General features: G+C 40.6%; 1 protein-coding gene and 1 long non-coding RNA gene across 20 annotated transcripts in view; one reads left to right on the forward strand and one right to left on the reverse strand.

Annotated features, from left to right (window-relative positions):
- Positions 1–20,369: 20,369 nt before the first annotated feature.
- LOC128694986 (uncharacterized) lies at positions 20,370–23,907 on the reverse strand. Of its 2 annotated transcripts, XR_008407939.2 has the most exons (4): positions 23,785–23,907; positions 22,401–22,590; positions 21,836–21,981; positions 20,370–20,674 (listed from the first exon to the last, which is right to left on the reverse strand). It is a non-coding gene; the product is annotated as an uncharacterized lncRNA (long non-coding RNA). The 2 variants fall into 2 exon arrangements; XR_008407938.2 differs by lacking the exon at positions 21,836–21,981.
- Ssdp (Sequence-specific single-stranded DNA-binding protein) overlaps positions 21,164–25,138 on the forward strand; it is an 876,306-nt gene continuing 872,331 nt past the window's right edge. For all 18 annotated transcript variants that reach the window (XR_008407936.1, XR_008407935.1, XM_053785328.1 and 15 more), the window contains exons 1-2: positions 21,164–21,251; positions 22,440–22,512. Coding sequence is in view for 16 of the 18 variants with exons in the window: in XM_053785328.1 (XP_053641303.1) it covers positions 21,196–21,251; positions 22,440–22,512 (129 nt within the window). In the remaining 2 variants the exon portion in view is untranslated. The remainder of the gene's footprint in view (positions 21,252–22,439; positions 22,513–25,138) is intronic.

Here is a 25,138-nt window from a genome sequence, read left to right on the forward strand (position 1 = left end):
CCAGCAGGCATGCATGAGCGTGTTTGATAGGAGTGAATGGAGACAAATGGTTTTTAATACTTGACGTGCTGTTGGAGTGTGAGCAAAGTAACATTTATGAAGGGATTCAGGGAAACCGGCAGGCCGGACTTGAGTCCTGGAGATGGGAAGTACAGTGCCTGCACTCTGAAGGAGGGGTGTTAATGTTGCAGTTTAAAAACTGTAGTGTAAAGCACCCTTCTGGCAAGACAGTGATGGAGTGAATGATGGTGAAAGTTTTTCTTTTTCGGGCCACCCTGCCTTGGTGGAAATCGGCCAGTGTGATAATAATAAAAATAAATATATATATATATATATATATATATATATATATATATATATATATATATATATATATATATATATATATATATATGTATATATATATATATATATATATATATATATATAAATAACTCTTTCCTATTAAATTGCTTAAATATTTTTTACCATAATTATGTGTTGAGGTATGAATTTATGATCTAGTTATCACTTATTTTTACCCTTGACGCAGCCTCGTGTTACTGTCAGGGTCATGCAGTATCTGGGGAATGTAAGAGTTGACGTGAGGGAGGTGGGGGGTAAGTCCAACTACTTGGATCAAAAACCCGTCACCAGTATCAATGCACCACCTTGAAGGGTGGAGAGTGAGAAGAAGTGTTCGGAGACCTGTATCATTGAGAACAATAGAATGACTGAGTACTGCAGTAGGCCTACTGACCCATCTGGTGTAACCAAAGTCCCAGGATAGAAACGTATCACTAATAATGTCTTAAAGTGTATGTAATTGTGCCTTTAGATCCATACTGTTGGTGTTATGATGGTGTCTAGTGTCCCAGGTCCTCCTCACACGCCATCCTCACTCATAAACAAACCCTCACATGGGAGACTGAAAGTTATGATGACGTTTCGGTCCAACTTGGATCATTAGCTAGTATCACTCAGTACAAGGTTGTGATACCAGCGCCATCTCTTAACACCAGTACATCTTCACCTGATATTGGAATAACAGAATACGCTATTCCCTGTGAATGTTTGACTTGGTGAGCACGACTTACTGCAGTACCTTGACTCCCGCCGGGTCACTATCTGGAGAAGACCTGGACCGGGACAAGACCAGCGAACCTACTACAGTACAGTACCTTGACTCCCGCCGGGTCACTATCTGGAGAAGACCTGGACCGGGACAAGACCAGCGAACCTACTACAGTACAGTACCTTGACTCCCGCCAGGTCACTATCTGGAGAAGACCTGGACCGGGACAAGACCAGCGAACCTACTACAGTACAGTACCTTGACTCCCGCCAGGTCACTATCTGGAGAAGACCTGGACCGGGACAAGACCAGCGAACCTACTACAGTACAGTACCTTGACTCCCGCCGGGTCACTATCTGGAGAAGACCTGGACCGGGACAAGACCAGCGAACCTACTACAGTACAGTACCTTGACTCCCGCCGGGTCACTATCTGGAGAAGACCTGGACCGGGACAAGACCAGCGAACCTACTACAGTACAGTACCTTGACTCCCGCCAGGTCACTATCTGGAGAAGACCTGGACCGGGACAAGACCAGCGAACCTACTACAGTACAGTACCTTGACTCCCGCCGGGTCACTATCTGGAGAAGACCTGGACCGGGACAAGACCAGCGAACCTACTACAGTACAGTACCTTGACTCCCACCGGGTCACTATCTGGAGAAGACCTGGACCGGGACAAGACCAGCGAACCTACTACAGTACAGTACCTTGACTCCCGCCAGGTCACTATCTGGAGAAGACCTGGACCGGGACAAGACCAGCGAACCTACTACAGTACAGTACCTTGACTCCCGCCAGGTCACTATCTGGAGAAGACCTGGACCGGGACAAGACCAGCGAACCTACTACAGTACAGTACCTTGACTCCCGCCGGGTCACTATCTGGAGAAGACCTGGACCGGGACAAGACCAACCAACCTACTACAGTACAGTACCTTGACTCCCGCCGGGTCACTATCTGGAGAAGACCTGGACCGGGACAAGACCAGCGAACCTACTACAGTACAGTACCTTGACTCCCGTCGGGTCACTATCTGGAGAAGACCTGGACTGGGACAAGACCAGCGAACCTACTACAGTACAGTACCTTGACTCCCGCCGGGTCACTATCTGGAGAAGACCTGGACCGGGACAAGACCAACCAACCTACTACAGTACAGTACCTTGACTCCCGCCGGGTCACTATCTGGAGAAGACCTGGACCGGGACATGACCAGCGAACCTACTACAGTACAGTACCTTGACTCCCGCCGGGTCACTATCTGGAGAAGACCTGGACCGGGACAAGACCAGCGAACCTACTACAGTACAGTACCTTGACTCCCGCCAGGTCACTATCTGGAGAAGACCTGGACCGGGACAAGACCAACCAACCTACTACAGTACAGTACCTTGACTCCCGCCGGGTCACTATCTGGAGAAGACCTGGACCGGGACAAGACCAGCGAACCTACTACAGTACAGTACCTTGACTCCCGCCGGGTAACTATCTGGAGAAGACCTGGACCGGGACAAGACCAGCGAACCTACTACAGTACAGTACCTTGACTCCCGCCGGGTCACTATCTGGAGAAGACCTGGACCGGGACAAGACCAGCGAACCTACTACAGTACAGTACCTTGACTCCCGCTGGGTCACTATCTGGAGAAGACCTGGACCGGGACAAGACCAGCGAACCTACTACAGTACAGTACCTTGACTCCCGCCGGGTCACTATCTGGAGAAGACCTGGACCGGGACAAGACCAGCGAACCTACTACAGTACAGTACCTTGACTCCCGCCGGGTCACTATCTGGAGAAGACCTGGACCGGGACAAGACCAGCGAACCTACTACAGTACAGTACCTTGACTCCCGCCGGGTCACTATCTGGAGAAGACCTGGACCGGGACAAGACCAGCGAACCTACTACAGTACAGTACCTTGACTCCCGCCGGGTCACTATCTGGAGAAGACCTGGACCGGGACAAGACCAGCGAACCTACTACAGTACAGTACCTTGACTCCCGCCAGGTCACTATCTGGAGAAGACCTGGACCGGGACAAGACCAGCGAACCTACTACAGTACAGTACCTTGACTCCCGCTGGGTCACTATCTGGAGAAGACCTGGACCGGGACAAGACCAGCGAACCTACTACAGTACAGTACCTTGACTCCCGCCGGGTCACTATCTGGAGAAGACCTGGACCGGGACAAGACCAGCGAACCTACTACAGTACAGTACCTTGACTCCCGCCGGGTCACTATCTGGAGAAGACCTGGACCGGGACAAGACCAGCGAACCTACTACAGTACAGTACCTTGACTCCCGCCAGGTCACTATCTGGAGAAGACCTGGACCGGGACAAGACCAGCGAACCTACTACAGTACAGTACCTTGACTCCCGCCGGGTCACTATCTGGAGAAGACCTGGACCGGGACAAGACCAGCGAACCTACTACAGTACAGTACCTTGACTCCCGTCGGGTCACTATCTGGAGAAGACCTGGACTGGGACAAGACCAGCGAACCTACTACAGTACAGTACCTTGACTCCCGCCGGGTCACTATCTGGAGAAGACCTGGACCGGGACAAGACCAACCAACCTACTACAGTACAGTACCTTGACTCCCGCCGGGTCACTATCTGGAGAAGACCTGGACCGGGACAAGACCAGCGAACCTACTACAGTACAGTACCTTGACTCCCGCCGGGTCACTATCTGGAGAAGACCTGGACCGGGACAAGACCAGCGAACCTACTACAGTACAGTACCTTGACTCCCGCCAGGTCACTATCTGGAGAAGACCTGGACCGGGACAAGACCAGCGAACCTACTACAGTACAGTACCTTGACTCCCGCCGGGTCACTATCTGGAGAAGACCTGGACCGGGACAAGACCAGCGAACCTACTACAGTACAGTACCTTGACTCCCGCCAGGTCACTATCTGGAGAAGACCTGGACCGGGACAAGACCAGCGAACCTACTACAGTACAGTACCTTGACTCCCGCCGGGTCACTATCTGGAGAAGACCTGGACCGGGACAAGACCAGCGAACCTACTACAGTACAGTACCTTGACTCCCGCCGGGTCACTATCTGGAGAAGACCTGGACCGGGACAAGACCAGCGAACCTACTACAGTACAGTACCTTGACTCCCGCTGGGTCACTATCTGGAGAAGACCTGGACCGGGACAAGACCAGCGAACCTACTACAGTACAGTACCTTGACTCCCGCTGGGTCACTATCTGGAGAAGACCTGGACCGGGACAAGACCAGCGAACCTACTACAGTACAGTACCTTGACTCCCGCCAGGTCACTATCTGGAGAAGACCTGGACCGGGACAAGACCAACGAACCTACTACAGTACAGTACCTTGACTGCTGTGATGGCCACACCTGCTCTGAAGGAAGGGAAGGGGGGAGGGAAAGAGGCAGTTAACACGTGGATATGGAACAGCGTAAGAAAACATGATAATGGCGGTAATCTGAGGGATGTGAAGCATCTAAAGCGAAGATGATGATAATCTTGTGTTGAATCAACGTCTTCTACTATTCCATGTCTGCAGTTACTTACTGAGTAATTATAAGAGTGGTAATTAAATATTCTAATTATATACCAAAACAGTGTTCCATTTTTACTGTTCCATTTATATCTGTGCTATTTTTTTATTCAATTTTTACTGTTCCGTATATATATGTGCTGTAATATTATCCCATTTTTACCTGTGTTCCATTTTTACCTGTGTTCCATTTTTACCTGTGTTCCATTTTTACCTGTGTTCCACTTTTACCTGTGTTCCATTTTTACCTGTGTTCCATTTTTACCTGTGTTCCATTTTTACCTGTGTTCCATTTTTACCTGTGTTCCATTTTTACCTGTGTTCCATTTTTACCTGTGTTCCATTTTTACCTGTGTTCCATTTATACCTGTGTTCCATTTTTACCTGTGTTCCATTTTTACCTGTGTTCCAATTTTACCTGTGTTCCATTTTTACCTGTGTTCCATTTTTACCTGTGTTCCATTTTTACCTGTGTTCCATTTTTACCTGTGTTCCATTTTTACCTGTGTTCCATTTTTACCTGTGTTCCATTTTTACCTGTGTTCCATTTTTACCTGTGTTCCATTTTTACCTGTGTTCCATTTTTACCTGTGTTCCATTTTTACCTGTGTTCCATTTTTACCTGCGTTCCATTTTTCCCTGTGTTCCATTTTTACCTGTGTTCCATTTTTACCTGTGTTCCATTTTTACCTGTGTTCCATTTTTCCCTGTGTTCCATTTTTACCTGTGTTCCATTTTTACCTGTGTTCCATTTTTACCTGTGCTCCATTTTTCCCTGTGTTCCATTTTTACCTGTGTTCCATTTTTACCTGTGTTCCATTTTTACCTGTGTTCCATTTTTACCTGTGTTCCATTTTTACCTGTGTTCCATTTTTACCTGTGTTCCATTTTTCCCTGTGTTCCATTTTTACCTGTGTTCCATTTTTACCAGTGTTACATTTTTCCCTGTGTTCCATTTTTACCTGTGTTCCATTTTTACCTGTGTTCCATTTATACCTATGTTCCATTTTTCCCTGTGTTCCATTTTTACCTGTGTTCCATTTTTACCTGTGTTCCATTTTTACCTGTGCTCCATTTTTCCCTGTGTTCCATTTTTACCTGTGTTCCATTTTTCCCTGTGTTCCATTTTCCCTGTGTTCCATTTTTACCTGTGCTCCATTTTTACCTGTGTTCCATTTTTACCTGTGTTCCATTTTTACCTGTGTTCCATTTTTACATGTGTTCCATTTTTACCTGTGTTCCATTTTTACCTGTGTTCCGTTTTTACCTGTGCTCCATTTTTACCTGTGTTCCGTTTTTACCTGTGTTCCATTTTTCCCTGTGTTCCATTTTTACCTGTGTTCCATTTTTACCTGTGTTCCATTTTTACCTGTGTTCCATTTTTACCTGTGTTCCATTTTTACCTGTGTTCCATTTTTACCTGTGTTCCATTTTTACCTGTGTTCCATTTTTACCTGTGTTCCATTTTTACCTGTGTTCCATTTTTACCTGTGTTCCATTTTTACCTGTGTTCCATTTTTACCTGTGTTCAATTTTTCCCTGTGTTCCATTTTTACCTGTGTTCCATTTTTACCTGTGTTCCATTTTTCCCTGTGTTCCATTTTTACCTGTGTTCCATTTTTACCTGTGTTCCATTTTTACCTGTGTTCCATTTTTCCCTGTGTTCCATTTTTACCTGTGTTCCATTTTTACCTGTGTTCCATTTTTACCTGTGCTCCATTTTTCCCTGTGTTCCATTTTTACCTGTGTTCCATTTTTACCTGTGTTCCATTTTTACCTGTGTTCCATTTTTACCTCTGTCCCATTTTTACCTGTGTTCCATTTTTCCCTGTGTTCTATTTTTCCCTGTGTTCCATTTTTACCTGTGCTCCATTTTTACCTGTGTTCCATTTTTACCTGTGTTCCATTTTTACCTGTGTTCCATTTTTACCTGTGTTCCATTTTTACCTGTGTTCCATTTCTACCTGTGTACCATTTTTACCTGTGCTCCATTTTTACCTGTGTTCCGTTTTTACCTGTGTTCCATTTTTCCCTGTGTTCCATTTTTACCTGTGTTCCATTTTTACCTGTGTTCCATTTTTACCTGTGTTCCATTTTTACCTGTGTTCCATTTTTACCTGTGTTCCATTTTTACCTGTGTTCCATTTTTACCTGTGTTCCATTTTTACCTGTGTTCCATTTTTACCTGTGTTCCATTTTTACCTGTGTTCCATTTTTACCTGTGTTCCATTTTTACCTGTGTTCCATTTTTACCTGTGTTCCATTTTTACCTGTGTTCCATTTTTACCTGTGTTCCATTTTTACCTGTGTTCCATTTTTACATGTGTTCCATTTTTACCTGTGTTCCATTTTTACATGTGTTCCATTTTTACCTGTGTTCCATTTTTACCTGTGTACCATTTTTACCTGTGTACCATTTTTACTTGTGTTCCATTTTTACCTGTGTTCCATTTTTACCTGTGTTCCATTTTTACCTGTGTTCCATTTTTACCTGTGTTCCATTTTTACCTGTGTTCCATTTTTACCTGTGTTCCATTTTTACCTGTGTTCCATTTTTACCTGTGTTCCATTTTTACCTGTGTTCCATTTTTACCTGTGTTCCATTTTTACCTGTGTTCCATTTTTACCTGTGTACCATTTTTCCCTGTGTTCCATTTTTCCCTGTGTTCCATTTTTACCTGTGTTCCATTTTTACCTGTGTTCCATTTTTACCTGTGTTCCATTTTTCCCTGTGTTCCATTTTTACCTGTGTTCCATTTTTACCTGTGTTCCATTTTTACCTGTGTTCCATTTTTACCTGTGTTCCATTTTTACCTGTGTTCCATTTTTACCTGTGTTCCATTTTTACCTGTGTTCCATTTTTACCTGTGTTCCATTTTTACCTGTGTTCCATTTTTACCTGTGTTCCATTTTTACCTGTGTTCCATTTTTACCTGTGTACCATTTTTCCCTGTGTTCCATTTTTCCCTGTGTTCCATTTTTACCTGTGTTCCATTTTTACCTGTGTTCCATTTTTACCTGTGTTCCATTTTTCCCTGTGTTCCATTTTTCCATTTTTCCATGTGTTACATTTTTACCTGTGTTCCATTTTTACCTGTGTTCCATTTTTACCTGTGTTCCATTTTTACCTGTGTTCCATTTTTACCTGTGTTCCATTTTTACCTGTGTTCCATTTTTACCTGTGTTCCATTTTTACCTGTGTTCCATTTTTACCTGTGTTCCATTTTTACCTGTGTTCCATTTTTACCTGTGTTCCATTTTTACCTGTGTACCATTTTTCCCTGTGTTCCATTTTTCCCTGTGTTCCATTTTTACCTGTGTTCCATTTTTACCTGTGTTCCATTTTTACCTGTGTTCCATTTTTCCCTGTGTTCCATTTTTACCTGTGTTCCATTTTTACCTGTGTTCCATTTTTACCTGTGTTCCATTTTTACCTGTGTTCCATTTTTACCTGTGTTCCATTTTTACCTGTGTTCCATTTTTACCTGTGTTCCATTTTTACCTGTGTTCCATTTTTACCTGTGTTCCATTTTTACCTGTGTTCCATTTTTACCTGTGTACCATTTTTCCCTGTGTTCCATTTTTACCTGTGTACCATTTTTTCCCACCACCCAAAATAATATAGCTAAAAATTTTTTTTACACAATTGAGAGTGATAAATGAGATTCCAAATTTATTAATTAAACTAAAAGTTATTCAACAATTGATTATTTATTAATTTATATATTTGTTTTCCAGTTTTATATTTATATATTACTGCTAAAATGTTAGACTTATTTTAATCATTCAAAGTTATTCACACTGAGAGGTGTATGTCTCTCAGTGTATGTATACTAAGCAGTGTATGTCTCACAGTGTATGTATACTAAGCAGTGTATGTCTCTCAGTGTATGTATACTAAGCAGTGTATGTCTCACAGTGTATGTATACTAAGCAGTGTATGTCTCTCAGTGTATGTATACTAAGCAGTGTATGTCTCTCAGTGTATGTATACTAAGCAGTGTATGTCTCTCAGTGTATGTATACTAAGCAGTGTATGTCTCTCAGTGTATGTATACTAAGCGGTGTATGTCTCTCAGTGTATGTATACTAAGCAGTGTATGTCTCTCAGTGTATGTATACTAAGCAGTGTATGTCTCTCAGTGTATGTATACTAAGCAGTGTATGTCTCTCAGTGTATGTATACTAAGCAGTGTATGTCTCTCAGTGTATGTATACTAAGCAGTGTATGTCTCTCAGTGTATGTATACTAAGCAGTGTATGTCTCTCAGTGTATGTATACTAAGCAGTGTATGTCTCTCAGTGTATGTATACTAAGCAGTGTATGTCTCTCAGTGTATGTATGCTAAGCAGTGTATGTCTCTCAGTGTATGTATACTAAGCGGTGTATGTCTCTCAGTGTATGTATACTAAGCGGTGTATGTCTCTCAGTGTATGTATACTAAGCAGTGTATGTCTCTCAGTGTATGTATACTAAGCAGTGTATGTCTCTCAGTGTATGTATACTAAGCAGTGTATGTCTCTCAGTGTATGTATACTAAGCAGAGTATGTCTCTCAGTGTATGTATACTAAGCAGTGTATGTCTCTCAGTGTATGTATACTAAGCGGTGTATGTCTCTCAGAGTATGTATACTAAGCAGTGTATGTCTCTCAGTGTATGTATACTAAGCAGTGTATGTCTCTCAGTGTATGTATACTAAGCAGTGTATGTCTCTCAGTGTATGTATACTAAGCAGTGTATGTCTCTCAGTGTATGTATACTAAGCAGTGTATGTCTGTCAGTGTATGTATACTAAGCAGTGTATGTCTGTCAGTGTATGTATACTAAGCAGTGTATGTCTCTCACTGTATGTATACTAAGCAGTGTATGTCTCTCACTGTATGTATACTAAGCAGTGTATGTCTCTCAGTGTATGTATACTAAGCAGTGTATGTCTCTCACTGTATGTATACTAAGCAGTGTATGTCTCTCACTGTAAGTATACTAAGCAGTGTATGTCTCTCACTGTATGTATACTAAGCAGTGTATGTCTCTCAGTGTATGTATACTAAGCAGTGTATGTCTCTCAGTGTATGTATACTAAGCAGTGTATGTCTCTCAGTGTATGTACACTAAGCAGTGTATGTCTCTCAGTGTATGTATACTCAGCAGTGTATGTCTCTCAGTGTATGTATACTAAGCAGTGTATGTCTCTCAGTGTATGTATACTAAGCAGTGTACGTCTCTCAGTGTATGTATACTAAGCACTGTATGTCTCTCACTGTATGTATACTAAGCAGTGTATGTCTCTCACTGTATGTATACTAAGCAGTGTATGTCTCTCACTGTATGTATACTAAGCAGTGTATGTCTCTCAGTGTATGTATACTAAGCAGTGTATGTCTCTCAGTGTATGTATACTAAGCAGTGTATGTCTCTCAGTGTATGTACACTAAGCAGTGTATGTCTCTCAGTGTATGTATACTAAGCAGTGTATGTCTCACAGTGTATGTATACTAAGCAGTGTATGTCTCTCAGTGTATGTATACTAAGCGGTGTATGTCTCTCAGTGTATGTATACTAAGCAGTGTATGTCTCTCAGTGTATGTATACTAAGCAGTGTATGTCTCTCAGTGTATGTATACTAAGCAGTGTATGTCTCTCAGTGTATGTATACTAAGCAGAGTATGTCTCTCAGTGTATGTATACTAAGCAGTGTATGTCTCTCAGTGTATGTATACTAAGCGGTGTATGTCTCTCAGAGTATGTATACTAAGCAGTGTATGTCTCTCAGTGTATGTATACTAAGCAGTGTATGTCTCTCAGTGTATGTATACTAAGCAGTGTATGTCTCTCAGTGTATGTATACTAAGCAGTGTATGTCTCTCAGTGTATGTATACTAAGCAGTGTATGTCTGTCAGTGTATGTATACTAAGCAGTGTATGTCTGTCAGTGTATGTATACTAAGCAGTGTATGTCTCTCACTGTATGTATACTAAGCAGTGTATGTCTCTCACTGTATGTATACTAAGCAGTGTATGTCTCTCAGTGTATGTATACTAAGCAGTGTATGTCTCTCACTGTATGTATACTAAGCAGTGTATGTCTCTCACTGTAAGTATACTAAGCAGTGTATGTCTCTCACTGTATGTATACTAAGCAGTGTATGTCTCTCAGTGTATGTATACTAAGCAGTGTATGTCTCTCAGTGTATGTATACTAAGCAGTGTATGTCTCTCAGTGTATGTACACTAAGCAGTGTATGTCTCTCAGTGTATGTATACTCAGCAGTGTATGTCTCTCAGTGTATGTATACTAAGCAGTGTATGTCTCTCAGTGTATGTATACTAAGCAGTGTACGTCTCTCAGTGTATGTATACTAAGCACTGTATGTCTCTCACTGTATGTATACTAAGCAGTGTATGTCTCTCACTGTATGTATACTAAGCAGTGTATGTCTCTCACTGTATGTATACTAAGCAGTGTATGTCTCTCAGTGTATGTATACTAAGCAGTGTATGTCTCTCAGTGTATGTATACTAAGCAGTGTATGTCTCTCAGTGTATGTACACTAAGCAGTGTATGTCTCTCAGTGTATGTATACTAAGCAGTGTATGTCTCACAGTGTATGTATACTAAGCAGTGTATGTCTCTCAGTGTATGTATACTAAGCAGTGTATGTCTCTCAGTGTATGTCTCCCAGTGTATGTATACTAAGCGGTGTATGTCTCTCAGTGTATGTCTCTCAGTGTATGTATACTAAGCAGTGTATGTCTCTCAGTGTATGTATACTAAGCAGTGTATGTCTCTCAGTGTATGTATACTAAGCAGTGTATGTCTCTCAGTGTATGTATACTAAGCAGTGTATGTCTCTCACTGTATGTATACTAAGCAGTGTATGTCTCACCGTGTATGTATACTAAGCAGTTTATGTCTCTCAGTGTATGTATACTAAGCAGTGTATGTCTCAGTGTATGTATACTAAGCAGTGCATGTCTCTCAGTGTATGTATACTAAGCAGTGTATGTCTATCAGTGCATGCATACTAAGCAATGAATGTCTCACAGTGTACGTATACTAACCAGTGTATGTCTCTCATTGTATGTATACTAAGCAGTGTATGTCTCACAGTGTATGTATACTAAGCAGTGTATGTCTCTCACTGTATGTATACCAAGCAGTGTATGTATACTAAGCAGTGTATGTCTCACAGTGTATGTATACTAAGCGGTGTATGTCTCTCATTGTATGTTTACTAAGCAGTGCATGTCTCTCAGTGTATGTATACTAAGCAGTGTATGTCTCTCAGTGTATGTATACTAAGCAGTGTATGTCTCCCAGTGTATGTATACTAAGCAGTGTATGTCTCTCAGTGTATGTATACTAAGCAGTGCATGTCTCTCAGTGTATATATAGTAAGCAGTGTATGTCTCCCAGTGTATGTATACTAAGCAGTGTATGTCTCACAGTGTATGTATACTAAGCGGTGTATGTCTCTCAGTGTATGTATACTAAGCAGTGCATGTGTCTTAGTGTATGTATACTAAGCAGTGTATGTCTCCCAGTGTATGTATACTAAGCAGTGTATGTCTCACAGTGTGTGTATACTAAGCGGTGTATTTCTCTCAGTGTATGTATACTAAGCAGTGCATGTCTCTCAGTGTATGTATACTAAGCAGTGTATGTATACTAAGCGGTGTATGTATATCAGTGTATGTATACTAAGCAGTGTATGTCTCTCAGTGTACATATACTAAGCAGTGTATGTCTCTCACTGTATGTATACTAAGCGGTGTATGTCTCAGTGTATGTATACTAAGCAGTGTATGTCTCTCAGTGTATGTATACTAAGCAGTGTATGTCTCTCAGTGTATGTATACTAAGCGGTGTATGTCTCTCAGTGTACGTATACTAAGCAGTGTATGTCTCTCACTGTATGTATACTAAACAGTGTATGTCTCTCAGTGTATGTATACTAAGCAGTGTATGTCTCTCAGTGTATGTATACTAAGCAGTGTATGTCTCTCAGTGTATGTATACTAAGCAGTGTATGTCTCTCAGTGTATGTATACTAAGCAGTGTATGTCTCTCAGTGTACGTATAATAAGCAGTGTATGTCTCTCAGTGTATGAATACTAAGCAGTGTATGTCTCTCACTGTATGTATACTAAGCAGTGTATGTCTCTCAATGTATGTATACTAAGCAGTGTATGTCTCTCAGTGTGCGTATACTAAGCAGTGTATGTCTCTCAGTATATGTATACTAAGCAGTGTATGTCTCTCAGTGTATGTATACTAAGCAGTGTATGTCTCTCAGTGTATGTATACTAAGCAGTGTATGTCTCTCAGTGTACGTATACTAAGCAGTGTATGTCTCTCACTGTATGTATACTAAGCAGTGTATGTCTCTCAGTGTATGTATACTAAGCAGTGTATGTCTCTCAGTGTATGTATACTAAGCGGTGCATGTCTCTCAGTGTATGTATACTAAGCGGTGTATGTCTCTCAGTGTATGTATACTAAGCGGTGTATGTCTCTCAGTGTATGTATACTAAGCAGTGTATGTCTCTCACTGTATGTATACTAAGCAGTGTATGTCTCACAGTGTATGTATACTAAGCAGTTTATGTCTCTCAGTGTATGTATACTAAGCAGTGTATGTCTCAGTGTATGCATACTAAGCAGTGCATGTCTCTCAATGTATGTATACTAAGCAGTGTATGTCTCTCAGTGTATGTATACTAAGCAGTGTATGTCTCACAGTGTATGTATACTAAGCAGTGTATGTCTCTCAGTGTATGTATACTAAGCAGTGTATGTCTCACAGTGTATGTATACTAAGCAGTGTATGTCTCTCACTGTATGTATACCAAGCAGTGTATGTATACTAAGCAGTGTATGTCTCACAGTGTATGTATACTAATCGGTGTATGTCTCTCAGTGTATGTATACTAAGCAGTGTATGTCTCTCAGTGTATGTATACTAAGCAGTGTATGTCTCCCAGTGTATGTATACTAAGCAGTGTATGTCTCTCAGTGTATGTATACTAAGCAGTGCACGTCTCTAATTGTAATGTATAGTAAGCAGTGTATGTCTCCCAGTGTATGTATACTAAGAAGTGTATGTCTCACAGTGTATGTATACTAAGCGGTGTATGTCTCTCAGTGTATGTATACTAAGCAGTGCATGTCTCTCAGTGTATGTATACTAAGCAGTGTATGTCTCCCAGTGTATGTATACTAAGCAGTGTATGTCTCACAGTGTATGTATACTAAGCGGTGTATTTCTCTCAGTGTATGTATACTAAGCAGTGCATGTCTCTCTGTGTATGTAAACTAAGCAGTGTATGTCTATCAGTGTATGTATACTAAGCAGTGTATGTCTCCCAGTGTATGTATACTAAGCAGTGTATGTCTCTCAGTGTATGTATACTAAGCAGTGTATGTCTCTCAGTGTATGTCCCTCAGTGTATGTATACTAAGCAGTGTATGTCTCCCAGTGTATGTGTCCCAGTGTATGTATACTAAGCAGTGTATGTATACTAAGCGGTGTATGTCTCTCAGTGTATGTATACTAAGCAGTGTATATCTCTCAGTGTATGTATACTAAGCAGTGTATGTCTCTCAGTGTATGTATACTAAGCAGTGTATGTCTCTCAGTGTATGTATACTAAGCAGTGTATGTCTCTCAGTGTATGTATACTAAGCAGTGTATGTCTCTCAGTGTACATATACAAAGCAGTGTATGTCTCTCAGTGTATGTATACTAAGCGGTGTATGTCTCTCACTGTATGTATACTAAGCAGTGTATGTCTCTCACTGTATGTATACTAAGCAGTGTATGTCTCTCACTGTATGTATAATAAGCGGTGTATGTCTCTCAGTGTACGTATACTAAGCAGTGTATGTCTCTCACTGTATGTATACTAAGCAGTGTATGTCTCTCAGTGTATGTATACTAAGCAGTGTATGTCTCTCAGTGTATGTATACTAAGCAGTGTATGTCTCTCAGTGCATGTATACTAAGCAGTGTATGTCTCTCAGTGTATGTATACTATGCAGTGTATGTCTCTCAGTGTACGTATACTAAGCAGTGTATGTCTCTCAGTGTATGTATACTAAGCAGTGTATGTCTCTCAGTGTATGTATACTATGCAGTGTATGTCTCTCAGTGTACGTATACTAAGCAGTGTATGTCTCTCAGTGTATGTATACTAAGCAGTGTATGTCTCTCAGTGTACGTATACTAAGCAGTGTATGTCTCTCAGTGTATGTATACTAAGCAGTGTATGTCTCTCACTGTATGTATACTAAGCAGTGTATATCTCTCAATGTATGTATACTAAGCAGTGTATGTCTCTCAGTGTATGTATACTAAGCTGTGTATATCTCTCAGTGTATGTATACTAAACAGTGTATATCTCTCAATGTATGTATACTAAGCAGTGTATGTCTCTCAGTGTATGTATACTAAGCGGTGTATGTCTCTCAGTGTATGTATACTAAGCGGTGTATGTCTCTCAGTGTATGTATACTAAGCAGTGTATGTCTCCCAGTGTATGTATACTAAGCAGTGTATGTCTCCCAGTGTATGTATGCTAAGCAGTGTATGTCTCCCAGTGTATGTATACTAAGCAGTGTATGTCTCTCAGTGTATGTATACTAAGCAGTGTATGTCTCCCAGTGTATGTATACTAAGCAGTGTATGTCTTTCAGTGTACGTACAGTGACAAGTGTATGTCCCTCAGTGTATGTACACTGACAAGTGTATGTCCCTCAGTGTATGTACACTGACAAGTGTATGTCTCTCAGTGTACGTACACTGAGAGGTGTATGTCTCTCAGTGTATGTACGCTGACAAGTGTATGTCTCTCAGTGTATGTACGCTGACAAGTGTATGTCTCTCAATGTAAGTACGCTGACATGTATATGTCTCTCAGTGTATGTACACTGAGAGGTGTATGTCTCTCAGTGTATGTACGCTGACAAGTGTATGTCTCTCAGTGTATATACGCTGACAAGTGTATGTCTCTCAGTGTACGTACACTGAGAGGTGTATGTCTCTCAGTGTACGTACACTGAGAGGTGTATGTCTTTCACTGTGCACAAAGAAAAGTAAATATCAAAGGCAAACTATACAGAGAAATATGTGGACAAGACAATGCGGAAATTATAGCACTCACTAAGACTTCTCGTCCACTCTATATTTCACTGTTTCTCTGACCCACAGTTAATCATTCAAAGAGTAACTTAGGTCATGTATTATTCATCTGCAGGACAAGTTTTTAGAGTAAACGCCATGCAGCCAGAGAAAGGTATCCCCGCATTCCATGAGCCCAGCCCCTTCTACCTCAGTGCACGCAAAAGGAGCAATGGAGGGTGGTCATAAAATTCCAATGTTGCAATATACATGTATATGTATATATATATATATATATATATATATATATATATATATATATATATATATATATATATATATATATATATATATATATATCCATTCAGAAGAAGCATTCATTAGTTATTGAATAAAAATAAATTTCACTATTTATTAAATAAAAATGACAACTTGGTACTGATGGCAGTCAACAGCAGTGTCAGGATTGTGTCCAAGGAACTACGCTAAGGTGAAAATTTGAAGCCGATCAAATGAATCATTCTTCAGTTATGGTCTAGATTACAGTGATTATTTTTTTTTTTTACTGTTTTATCACAGCAACAAATTTGCAACTATCCTGACCCTGAGATAAACAGCCATTAAATACTGAAACTGTTCAGAAAAGGTAAATTGAAATTTAGTTATGATTTAATGGGAAATAAAAAATTTCACTCCATATTACACCTAAAACGGCTAAATCTGCGGCTATATACTTGGATTTTAGTGTCTGACCTCGCCGAATAAGGAGGCATCTTTTTTTTTTAATGTTTGAAGCTATGCCTCACAGGTTTTGGAAATTATCGCAGCCATTGCAGGATGCTGGGAAAGGTTCAGTCACTTCAGTCTTGGGGAACGTGAACATGACAACTGTTCCAGGAATTTAGTCCTCGCTACCGTACACAAGTGTTGAAGAATTTAAAGATGATTGGACGAGGCGTTCTAGAGTTATCAGCGAAAGAAAAAGAAAGAAAATAAATTAGGTATCCTCCTTTGGGGATACCTAATTAAAAAAAGAATCTTGGTGTAATGTCCAGAGTATATGTGTAATTAACACTCAGTGTTAATTAACCTGAGTTATATCTGAACTCTGTTTCATGAACAACTTGCACTCGAGACGCACTCTGAACATCTCTCCTTGCACTCACTGTTCAAGAGGCGTGTCTTGATGCCTGGGAAGTGCTCTCGATCCATGGAATTAAAGCAAACCTTGCCTTCTCTCACCAAATGTGAGCACCACCCCATTCTCTAGCCGCTGTATGGCCCTTACGGATTTAGCTCTTGCTGGTGACGAGGACGATCTTGCAATACTGAAGAGATCGTTATGTTCACTTGGCTTGTTATTCTTCCTTAGTAACTGTAAGATACCACACACTGCTAGCACTCACCCGCTGTGTGCATGCATACCTTCCTACATACGTTCTTACATACATACATATAACATACGTACATGCATGCATGCATGCATACATACACACACACATTATATGCATACATACACATTACATATATACACACGCATTACACACACACACACACACACACACACACACACACACACACACACACACACACACACACACACACACACACACACACACACAAACTACATACACACACACATTAAATACATACAAACATACACTTGATAATATTGAGCAGTGACCTGGTAACACTGAGCTTGGTGTACATTATATACAAATACTTTTATAACAATGGTTTGGAGGGCACGCAAGTGTTATGGGCATGTAAAAAGCGCATTCTCCTTTTCAGTGTATTTTATGTCTACGGTAGAGTAGCAGTAAACTGTGTCTCTCCCAGTGAGTATATGGAGTTCCCTCACCACACGCCTGACGAGTGAAGTCATGCTTGGTTGGCCAGGTTAAAGTCTACCCAGTTTCTAGTGGACCATTAAGGGTGCTTGTCACCTGTACATCACCAATCAAAGATCCTTCACTACCTAAAATAGGAATGAGATTAAACTATCAACTTATATATATGTAGCATGGTGCAGCTTTTCCTCACATATATACACATTAAGATATGCACCTCTCGGTGTATATATACACTTACGTCCAGGGTAAAGAGTGCGTCTCCCGTCAGGTAGATGGCGTTCAGATACTGATGATGAGGTCACACACGGCACACTGTCATGCCTTGTTAATACTAGTAAGGAATAAACATTCATTTAGTTGATTCTCATGGTTGTTTTACTCGGGCCATGTAAACGTTACTGATAAAAAAACATTTCATTTGCACTATGATGAACACTTGAACATGATAACAACTACATGAATTATAATAAGAGGTTACCTCCTGGCGGGGTATTAAGTTAACAAGGCAGTTTTGCCTCACCTGCCGTCAAGGGAACCAGCAGCAAGCTACAAGTATTGTAAACAGAAAATATACGTGACAGAACAAATCTTGTTCTGCCACTTATATTTTTATTTTTGTCGTCAATACGTCGACTGGATCTTGCTACACCAGATAAGATTGTTCTTGACACTTAGCGTATTATCATTCTTGTGTTCTTGATTAATACTGCTAGGAGTAATACTGTATTGCCAACTTTGTCTTGGGCGGCTGAGTCTGGCTGTGTGGAACAGTTGTGGAAAGTAAATCTCTAATAAATTAATCTTAATTTTGCTTCCTTGGATTATTTATATTTAATCTTTACAAGACCTTGTACCTGTATTGTCCATGCTGTCATTACTGGTACGATGGTTACTCTTGTAGTGTTATTGTCAGTACAATTATTACTTATTACTGGTGCTACTGGCATTATTGCTGTAGGCAATTATTTTTACCGTCATTATTACTATTGTAATTGCTTTTTGTCATTACGACTGTGTCATTGATGCACTGTCATTATTTCTGTACTTTTGCTGTTTTCGTTAGCGTTATTTTTTATATTAAAAATTATTTGTTATATTGTGTAACTTGTGTGTTCACTGACTGACAGTCATACTGGCAAATTTGACTGACAAGAATACCATTATTGGTCAAGTACATTACGTGCTCAAGGTTACCTGAAGCCTGTAGGCCTGCAACAGTGCTCCTTAGGTGGGTGTGACTTGGACCTGCCTAGCTTGGGCAGTAAGCCCATATTTGCATTTTAGTGTTTGTATTTCCTGTCGTTTTCCAACAACTTGTCGGTATCACATACCATTTATACATTACGACTGGACTTCGCAATGAACTAATGTAGCTTAACAGATCGTAGCCTGTAGATGAATAGTTCAGAGAGCCGACAAGTTGATAAATTAGACACATGTGCAGCACTTGGGTATTTTTATTGAGGAAACGTTTCACCACACAGTGGCTTCATCAATCTATACAAAGGAGAATGGTGAAGAACAGGAGAAGTTTGAAGTAATCAGTCCCTCAGCCTTGAGTCGATGTAGTCAGTACATCAGTCTTGAAAAGAATACAGCAGTCTTTTCAAGATTGATGGACTGACTACATTGACTCAAGGCTGAAGGACTGATTTCCTCAAACTCCTCCTGTTCTTCACCGTTGTCCTTTGTATGGACTGATGAAGCCACTGTGTGGCGACACGTTTCCTCAATAAATATACCCAAGTATTGCACATGTGTCTAATTTATCAGATCGTAGCCTGTAAATTGTAAATGTTACTCCTATTCTCCAGTAGTTCTGTAGATTCTGTCAGCTACAGTTGGCTGGGTTGGAAGTTTATCAATGTAATACACACACACACACACACACACACACACCGGCCAGGAGCTATGAATCGACCCCTGCAACCACAAATAGGTGAGTACACACACACACACACACACACACACACACACACACATATATATATATATATATATATATATATATATATATATATATATATATATATATATATATATATATATATATATATATATATATATATATAAAACATCAAGAATACTTGAGTCTCTAAAAGAGTATTAAATCCTTGCGAACGGTGGCCTGAGTCAACATAAACAGGCGCTTGCCTAACATATTTTCTGACTGTCAGACGCAATTGTCATTTTTGGATTAATTACGAAGCATCATATGTAATGATGTAGTTAGAGTATTACGTGAAGTTAAGTAATTTCAAAGCATGTGTGGTTCAGCAGTTTTAGTGTCATACATAGTTAAGTAGTTACAGTGTCACTGTCACACGTGGCTAAGTAGTTCTAAATTCTTTCATAGCTTGGTGGTCGTTGAGTGTTGTATGAAGATCAGGTCTGGGTAAGGCGCCACATTGTATTCACCATGGCCTTGTGTGCCCCAACTAATCCAGGCCTTTACTCGTATAATTAACTCAGTTTTTGACTATTAAAATTGAAAATTATGTGGTCGTCTGACTTTTATTCATTGATGTGAATTTGTCCTCTGTGGGTGTGTCTAAGGGCATAATTTAAGGGAGGCTCCTTGGTGCTGGTCAGGGGCTCTTGATCTAGGGAATTGGGTCTATTCTTCAGTTCCCTGAATACCTGAATACCTCCCATCCCTTCCATAACAATAATGGTAAGTTTATTTAGGAACAGGTACACATAAGTACAGTTACACATAGCATAAATTACATAGGATAACCCCCCAAAAACACAGTCATTTATTTCCATTGGGGTCCTTTACTAAGTTTTTCTTTAGGACAATCTACAAATTGATTTATAAGCAAGTTAACTGTTTTCACAATGGTTTTTAATGGTACACAGATGTTACATAATCATGCACCAGTAATATCAAATAATGTTACATATTTCCAGTGGGTTATTCTGGTAAACAGCCCACCTATGTTAAGGTGAAGGATGTTTGGTAGATGTTGGATGTTCGGTAGCGACGCTGGTATCCTCAGACAAGTGTAGGGAACATTGTTAGGTCCCACTTGGTGTGTCAAGCAGCTACTGCTGCTCCCACTCACAACACACAACTTGATGCTGTCAAAGCAGATATAGTGCTTTCAAGGCTTTGTTACTTTGGGAGTTCGTGTATAATGTTGATTAATGGAAAATGTAACTGTTTAAATAGTAAGATACACTAATAAAAGCAATACCAATATAATGTCAGAAGGACGCTCTCATCAGCTATTATGGGTTAGCAGCATTGGTATTGTTATGCCAAATTGTCCATGTTAATTCTTTTTCCATATTCTTTGATTAATTACTTGAAAATATCTTTGATTTGTTGTAAAATACATAGCTGTAAATATATATTCCTGCTAGGAACATGAAGGAAGAGAGTTTGAAGTAGTGTGAGGAACATAGGACAACAACAAGACTAACTAGCATCCCACGTGCGCACCCCCACCTCTCCCCCCCCAGGTAAGCTTGACAGCCAATCAGGACGTAGCGTTAGCTAGTCGTCATGGCAACCGTCCTCCCCCCTCATCTCCCGGCATGTCTCCACTCCCCCCCGTCCCCCGCTGCTGAGTCGACTTGGCTACAGTACAGTGTTCAACATGTACGCTAAGGGGAAGGGCTCGTCCGTGCCCTCCGATGCGCAAGCCAGGGAAAAGTAAGTGAAACATACTCAATGAAGAAACATAATGTGATGTCGTAGCCTTCGGTAGGACAGTGTTAGTGGTCACTAATCCGGCAAGCATAAAATGAGGAAAATAGTGTGTTTTTACGACATAGGAATAAGCGGTTTGGTGATGTAGCAGGACGAGTGATAGTAGCTGTTCCAGTAAGCGTTCAGCCTCCCCTGACAATCATTGATATTGCTGCCGTTTTTCATCTGGTACTCAAGTGAAGATGTATTACTGCTAGTGATTGTGCTTTACAGACGTAGTGATGCTTATGGGTGTACAAGGGAGAGACCGCGTGGCCCCCACCATTGTAGAGCAGTGAGGGAGAGGGGGACGCTTGCCGCTTGTCTTTTGGCGCCAGGTTTAAATCTTTAGCCACAAAGCGCATGAGAGTTATGTTAGTTGTTTATTTATGTAAGCCAATACAGAGGCAGATACAGTAGATATAAGAATTTGTCTTGATTTATGTGGTATATTCATAATATATACAAAAGTGACATTTATGACAAACAGTGACATCCCTATAATTTCTCGAAAGTAATATGACTACTTAAATATAGGTCTAGGTTACCTCCTCAGACTCCCTTGTAGATTTATTTGTGTGGGGGCGCTCGTAGGTAAATATGGAGGAGGTGGGGGGGCACTACACATGGTCGCCATGTAACTCCTCTAAGTTCAGTGTTCTGTATTTTCTAAAACTGCTGAAGATCTCCCACGCTGCAGAATATAAGCGTTTCCATTAATGTAATACATAATTTCTACATTACCTCTACCATTGTTTTTTTTCGTAAAAATGTTATAGTTCTCAAAATAAAATAGCCCGGTAACATGGTTCCCCCCCCCAACCCTCCCACACCACCACTCGTAGGCCGTGAAATGTGACTTATGTACACTTCAAAGAGGGCTCATTAATTCCAGATTATTTTTGTTTTGTTTTTGTAAATGCCGTGCTGCGCTGTATTACCCTTGTAGGTTTAGCGCTTCTTTTTGATAAGTGTAAATGCCGTCATCACAAATATAAAGATTTAAAGTACCACAGTCTGGAAGGAAATATGTTTTTTAGACAAACATCCAACAAATATTTACTGTTATTGCTCTTAAATTTAAGCATGATAAACTTGAATGTTTGTACTAACGTTTCCACTGTTGTTTATAACTTTTCTCATATCTTCTAGATTGGCGTTGTATGTGTACGAATACTTGCTCCATGTTGGTGCCCAGAAAGCCGCACAGACCTTCCTCTCAGAAGTAAGTACAAAGTCTGCTCTTGCTTGAAGGCTTCGTGGGCTAGCAGGGATCAGGCTTACTTGCGTCAGTATGTTGTTCCTAGAAGAGTAAATTTGTTAAATGTGATCAAAGTATCTCAGTGACATGCCTCAAATATGTAAATTCATATTTCCATGAAGTAAATTTTAGACTTTTTGTCAGAATAGTTTTGCCTGAGGTCATTTGTAATAATTTTCTGGTGCATGTTTTCTTTGTTAATCTGGAAATTGGGAAGCTAATGGGATAAGATCAAGCATTAAATGATTCATTGGCTTGATATCAACAGCTTGAGGCATGCTAAAGTCAGGCCCCCATGCTAAACCACAGCCTGCACCTTGCTGGTTATACTTATTCCTCAACTACAGGTCGCGTTCATGGATTACAGCAAGTTACTGCAGCAAGAACCAAACATTGCAAGACCTTAGTGATGATAAGTGTACGATATATCAACCAGAATAACAAAAGTGTTGAAAAAAAAAAACAATATTTCCAGCAGTGTTCAACTAGTGCTGAAATGAAAAATGTTACTGTGTGCAACAATACAGTGAAGATATTTCATAGTATTGAGTGCAGTGCTTTGTGAATATTAAAATGAGTCAGCAACAGTGTTCAGGGGATATTAGAAACACTTGTCTAGTGATGATTGTGGACTGCCTATTGTTAAGCACTGCCATGGTAACATTCCCATTGAGGAACAAAATACTAGTTAAGTGGCATTTAAAAGTTGGTTTTGCTGTGGCCATCATTGCCAGATGAGACGAGTGTGCACGTCTGGATATGTGGACGCGCAAGTGTCATATAGGCACATGTGTTCATTATCACATATGTTACACAGGTGAATCGATGTTTCCTCTGCAAATGTAAGCAAACTGCAGATGACTGAAGACCTGTTAGTCGTGTGTGGTGGCCGAGTAGTTTTGTGGTGTTGGTAGTGGGGGTTGAGTGTGGCTACGGTCACCTGGTGCGACCTAACCTCTACCATTGTCTCAATCTATGCCCTACTTTTTATGTACATGTCACCCTATCCATCAAGCTTGTAGTTTTTACCTCAGAAGCACTTTTGTTTCGCGAGCCTATTGTTACTGTTACTAATATTAATTCCGGTTCTTAAGGAATTAGTGTTATTGTCTTGTCTGCCATAGCGAAGTAGATGTGTGCTGCGCTGCCACGCTGTAGTCTGGGCGCGGCTCTGCCATGTATATGATGACGCCATACAATATGCATGATGACTTTTCAAGGAGGCGTCGTACTCACCTTCCCAACACGGGTGTTGAGGCAACATAGTTGGCAGGTTATAGGGTGTGTGATGCCGTCACCCCCTCTACAATAACATGTCTCGCCAGTGTGAGGCTGAGTGCTCCCTCCCTCTCTCTACCCACCAGTATTGTTGCACCAATGACGAGGGGCAAGCGGGCAGGTCTCTTCATGACCCCGCCAGGAGTGTATATGACCTCTCATGCTGCAGCACCCTAGTAGGGTGGGAAGGTGGCTACACTCTGCCTTATGTATTCTTCCGTGCATCCTTGTTTTATATATATATATATACATATATATATATATACATATATATATATATATATATATATATATATATATATATATATATATATATATATATATATATATATATATATATATATATATATATATATATACATATACACATATATCCATCCGTGTTGATTTGCGTGATGAATCAACTGGTTGGCGACAGGTCGGTAGCTCTGGCAGACGAGGGCTGGGTTACTGCAGTGTCGTTCTAACGGGACTAGTTCCCAGCCCTTCTTATAATTCCATAAACTTAGCATATGTTATTTGTACTGCATCAAACTGCGGTCTGATACCATGCTAAGCGTAGGGTTCTCCAGGTAAAAAAAAAAAAAAGAAAAAAGATTTTTTTTTGCCGGTTACGGTCGGGGTAGATTCTTCAAATATTTTTTTATTTCCCGAACTGGTGCAGGAACTGGCGAGGTTTATCATTCGTCCTTTCCTGTACATATTGCGCATGGACGTGCAACGCCGCTACTTTCTTCATTTATGACCTCATTTTCAATGATATTCTTGGTGAATATCAATTGTTCATGTAAGCGTTTGGGTTAGGAGCCGTGGAGCTAAGAAGAATGTTGTAGTTTATGTGTAACGTCTGCCGTCCCCCACTCCACGCCCCGCTCTCGTCCCCAGCCCGTATGTGGCCTCCAACCCCGCTACAGCCACACACCCTAACCCAGGCCTCCACGCTCACACAACCTCTATTCATATACTCACTTTGGTATCTTAACATCCAGACCTCATCAATCTGCTAATCTTTATTTGGCAAACTTAAATGAGTAGAATCCGCGAAAACAATCCGATGGGAAATGTACATCATTAGCTTGACTGGGAATTTAATTTGGCGGGAGAAATTATTTTACGGAGTTAAATATTAACATGGGCTGTTTAAGACAAGAGAATTCATGAAATCGCTCATATTGACATGTAGAATCCATAGTGAAATCTGTCTAAATGGAAGATGAACGTTAAATGTGTTGCAGATAAGTTAAAATTTGGTTTTATAGGTTATTCCCGTGTCGCTAACTTAAGTTCCGCGTGACTTGGTGAGCTGCAGTGC

Source organism: Cherax quadricarinatus, chromosome 35 (assembly GCF_038502225.1).
Source record: "Cherax quadricarinatus isolate ZL_2023a chromosome 35, ASM3850222v1, whole genome shotgun sequence".
Lineage (NCBI taxonomy): Eukaryota > Metazoa > Arthropoda > Malacostraca > Decapoda > Parastacidae > Cherax > Cherax quadricarinatus.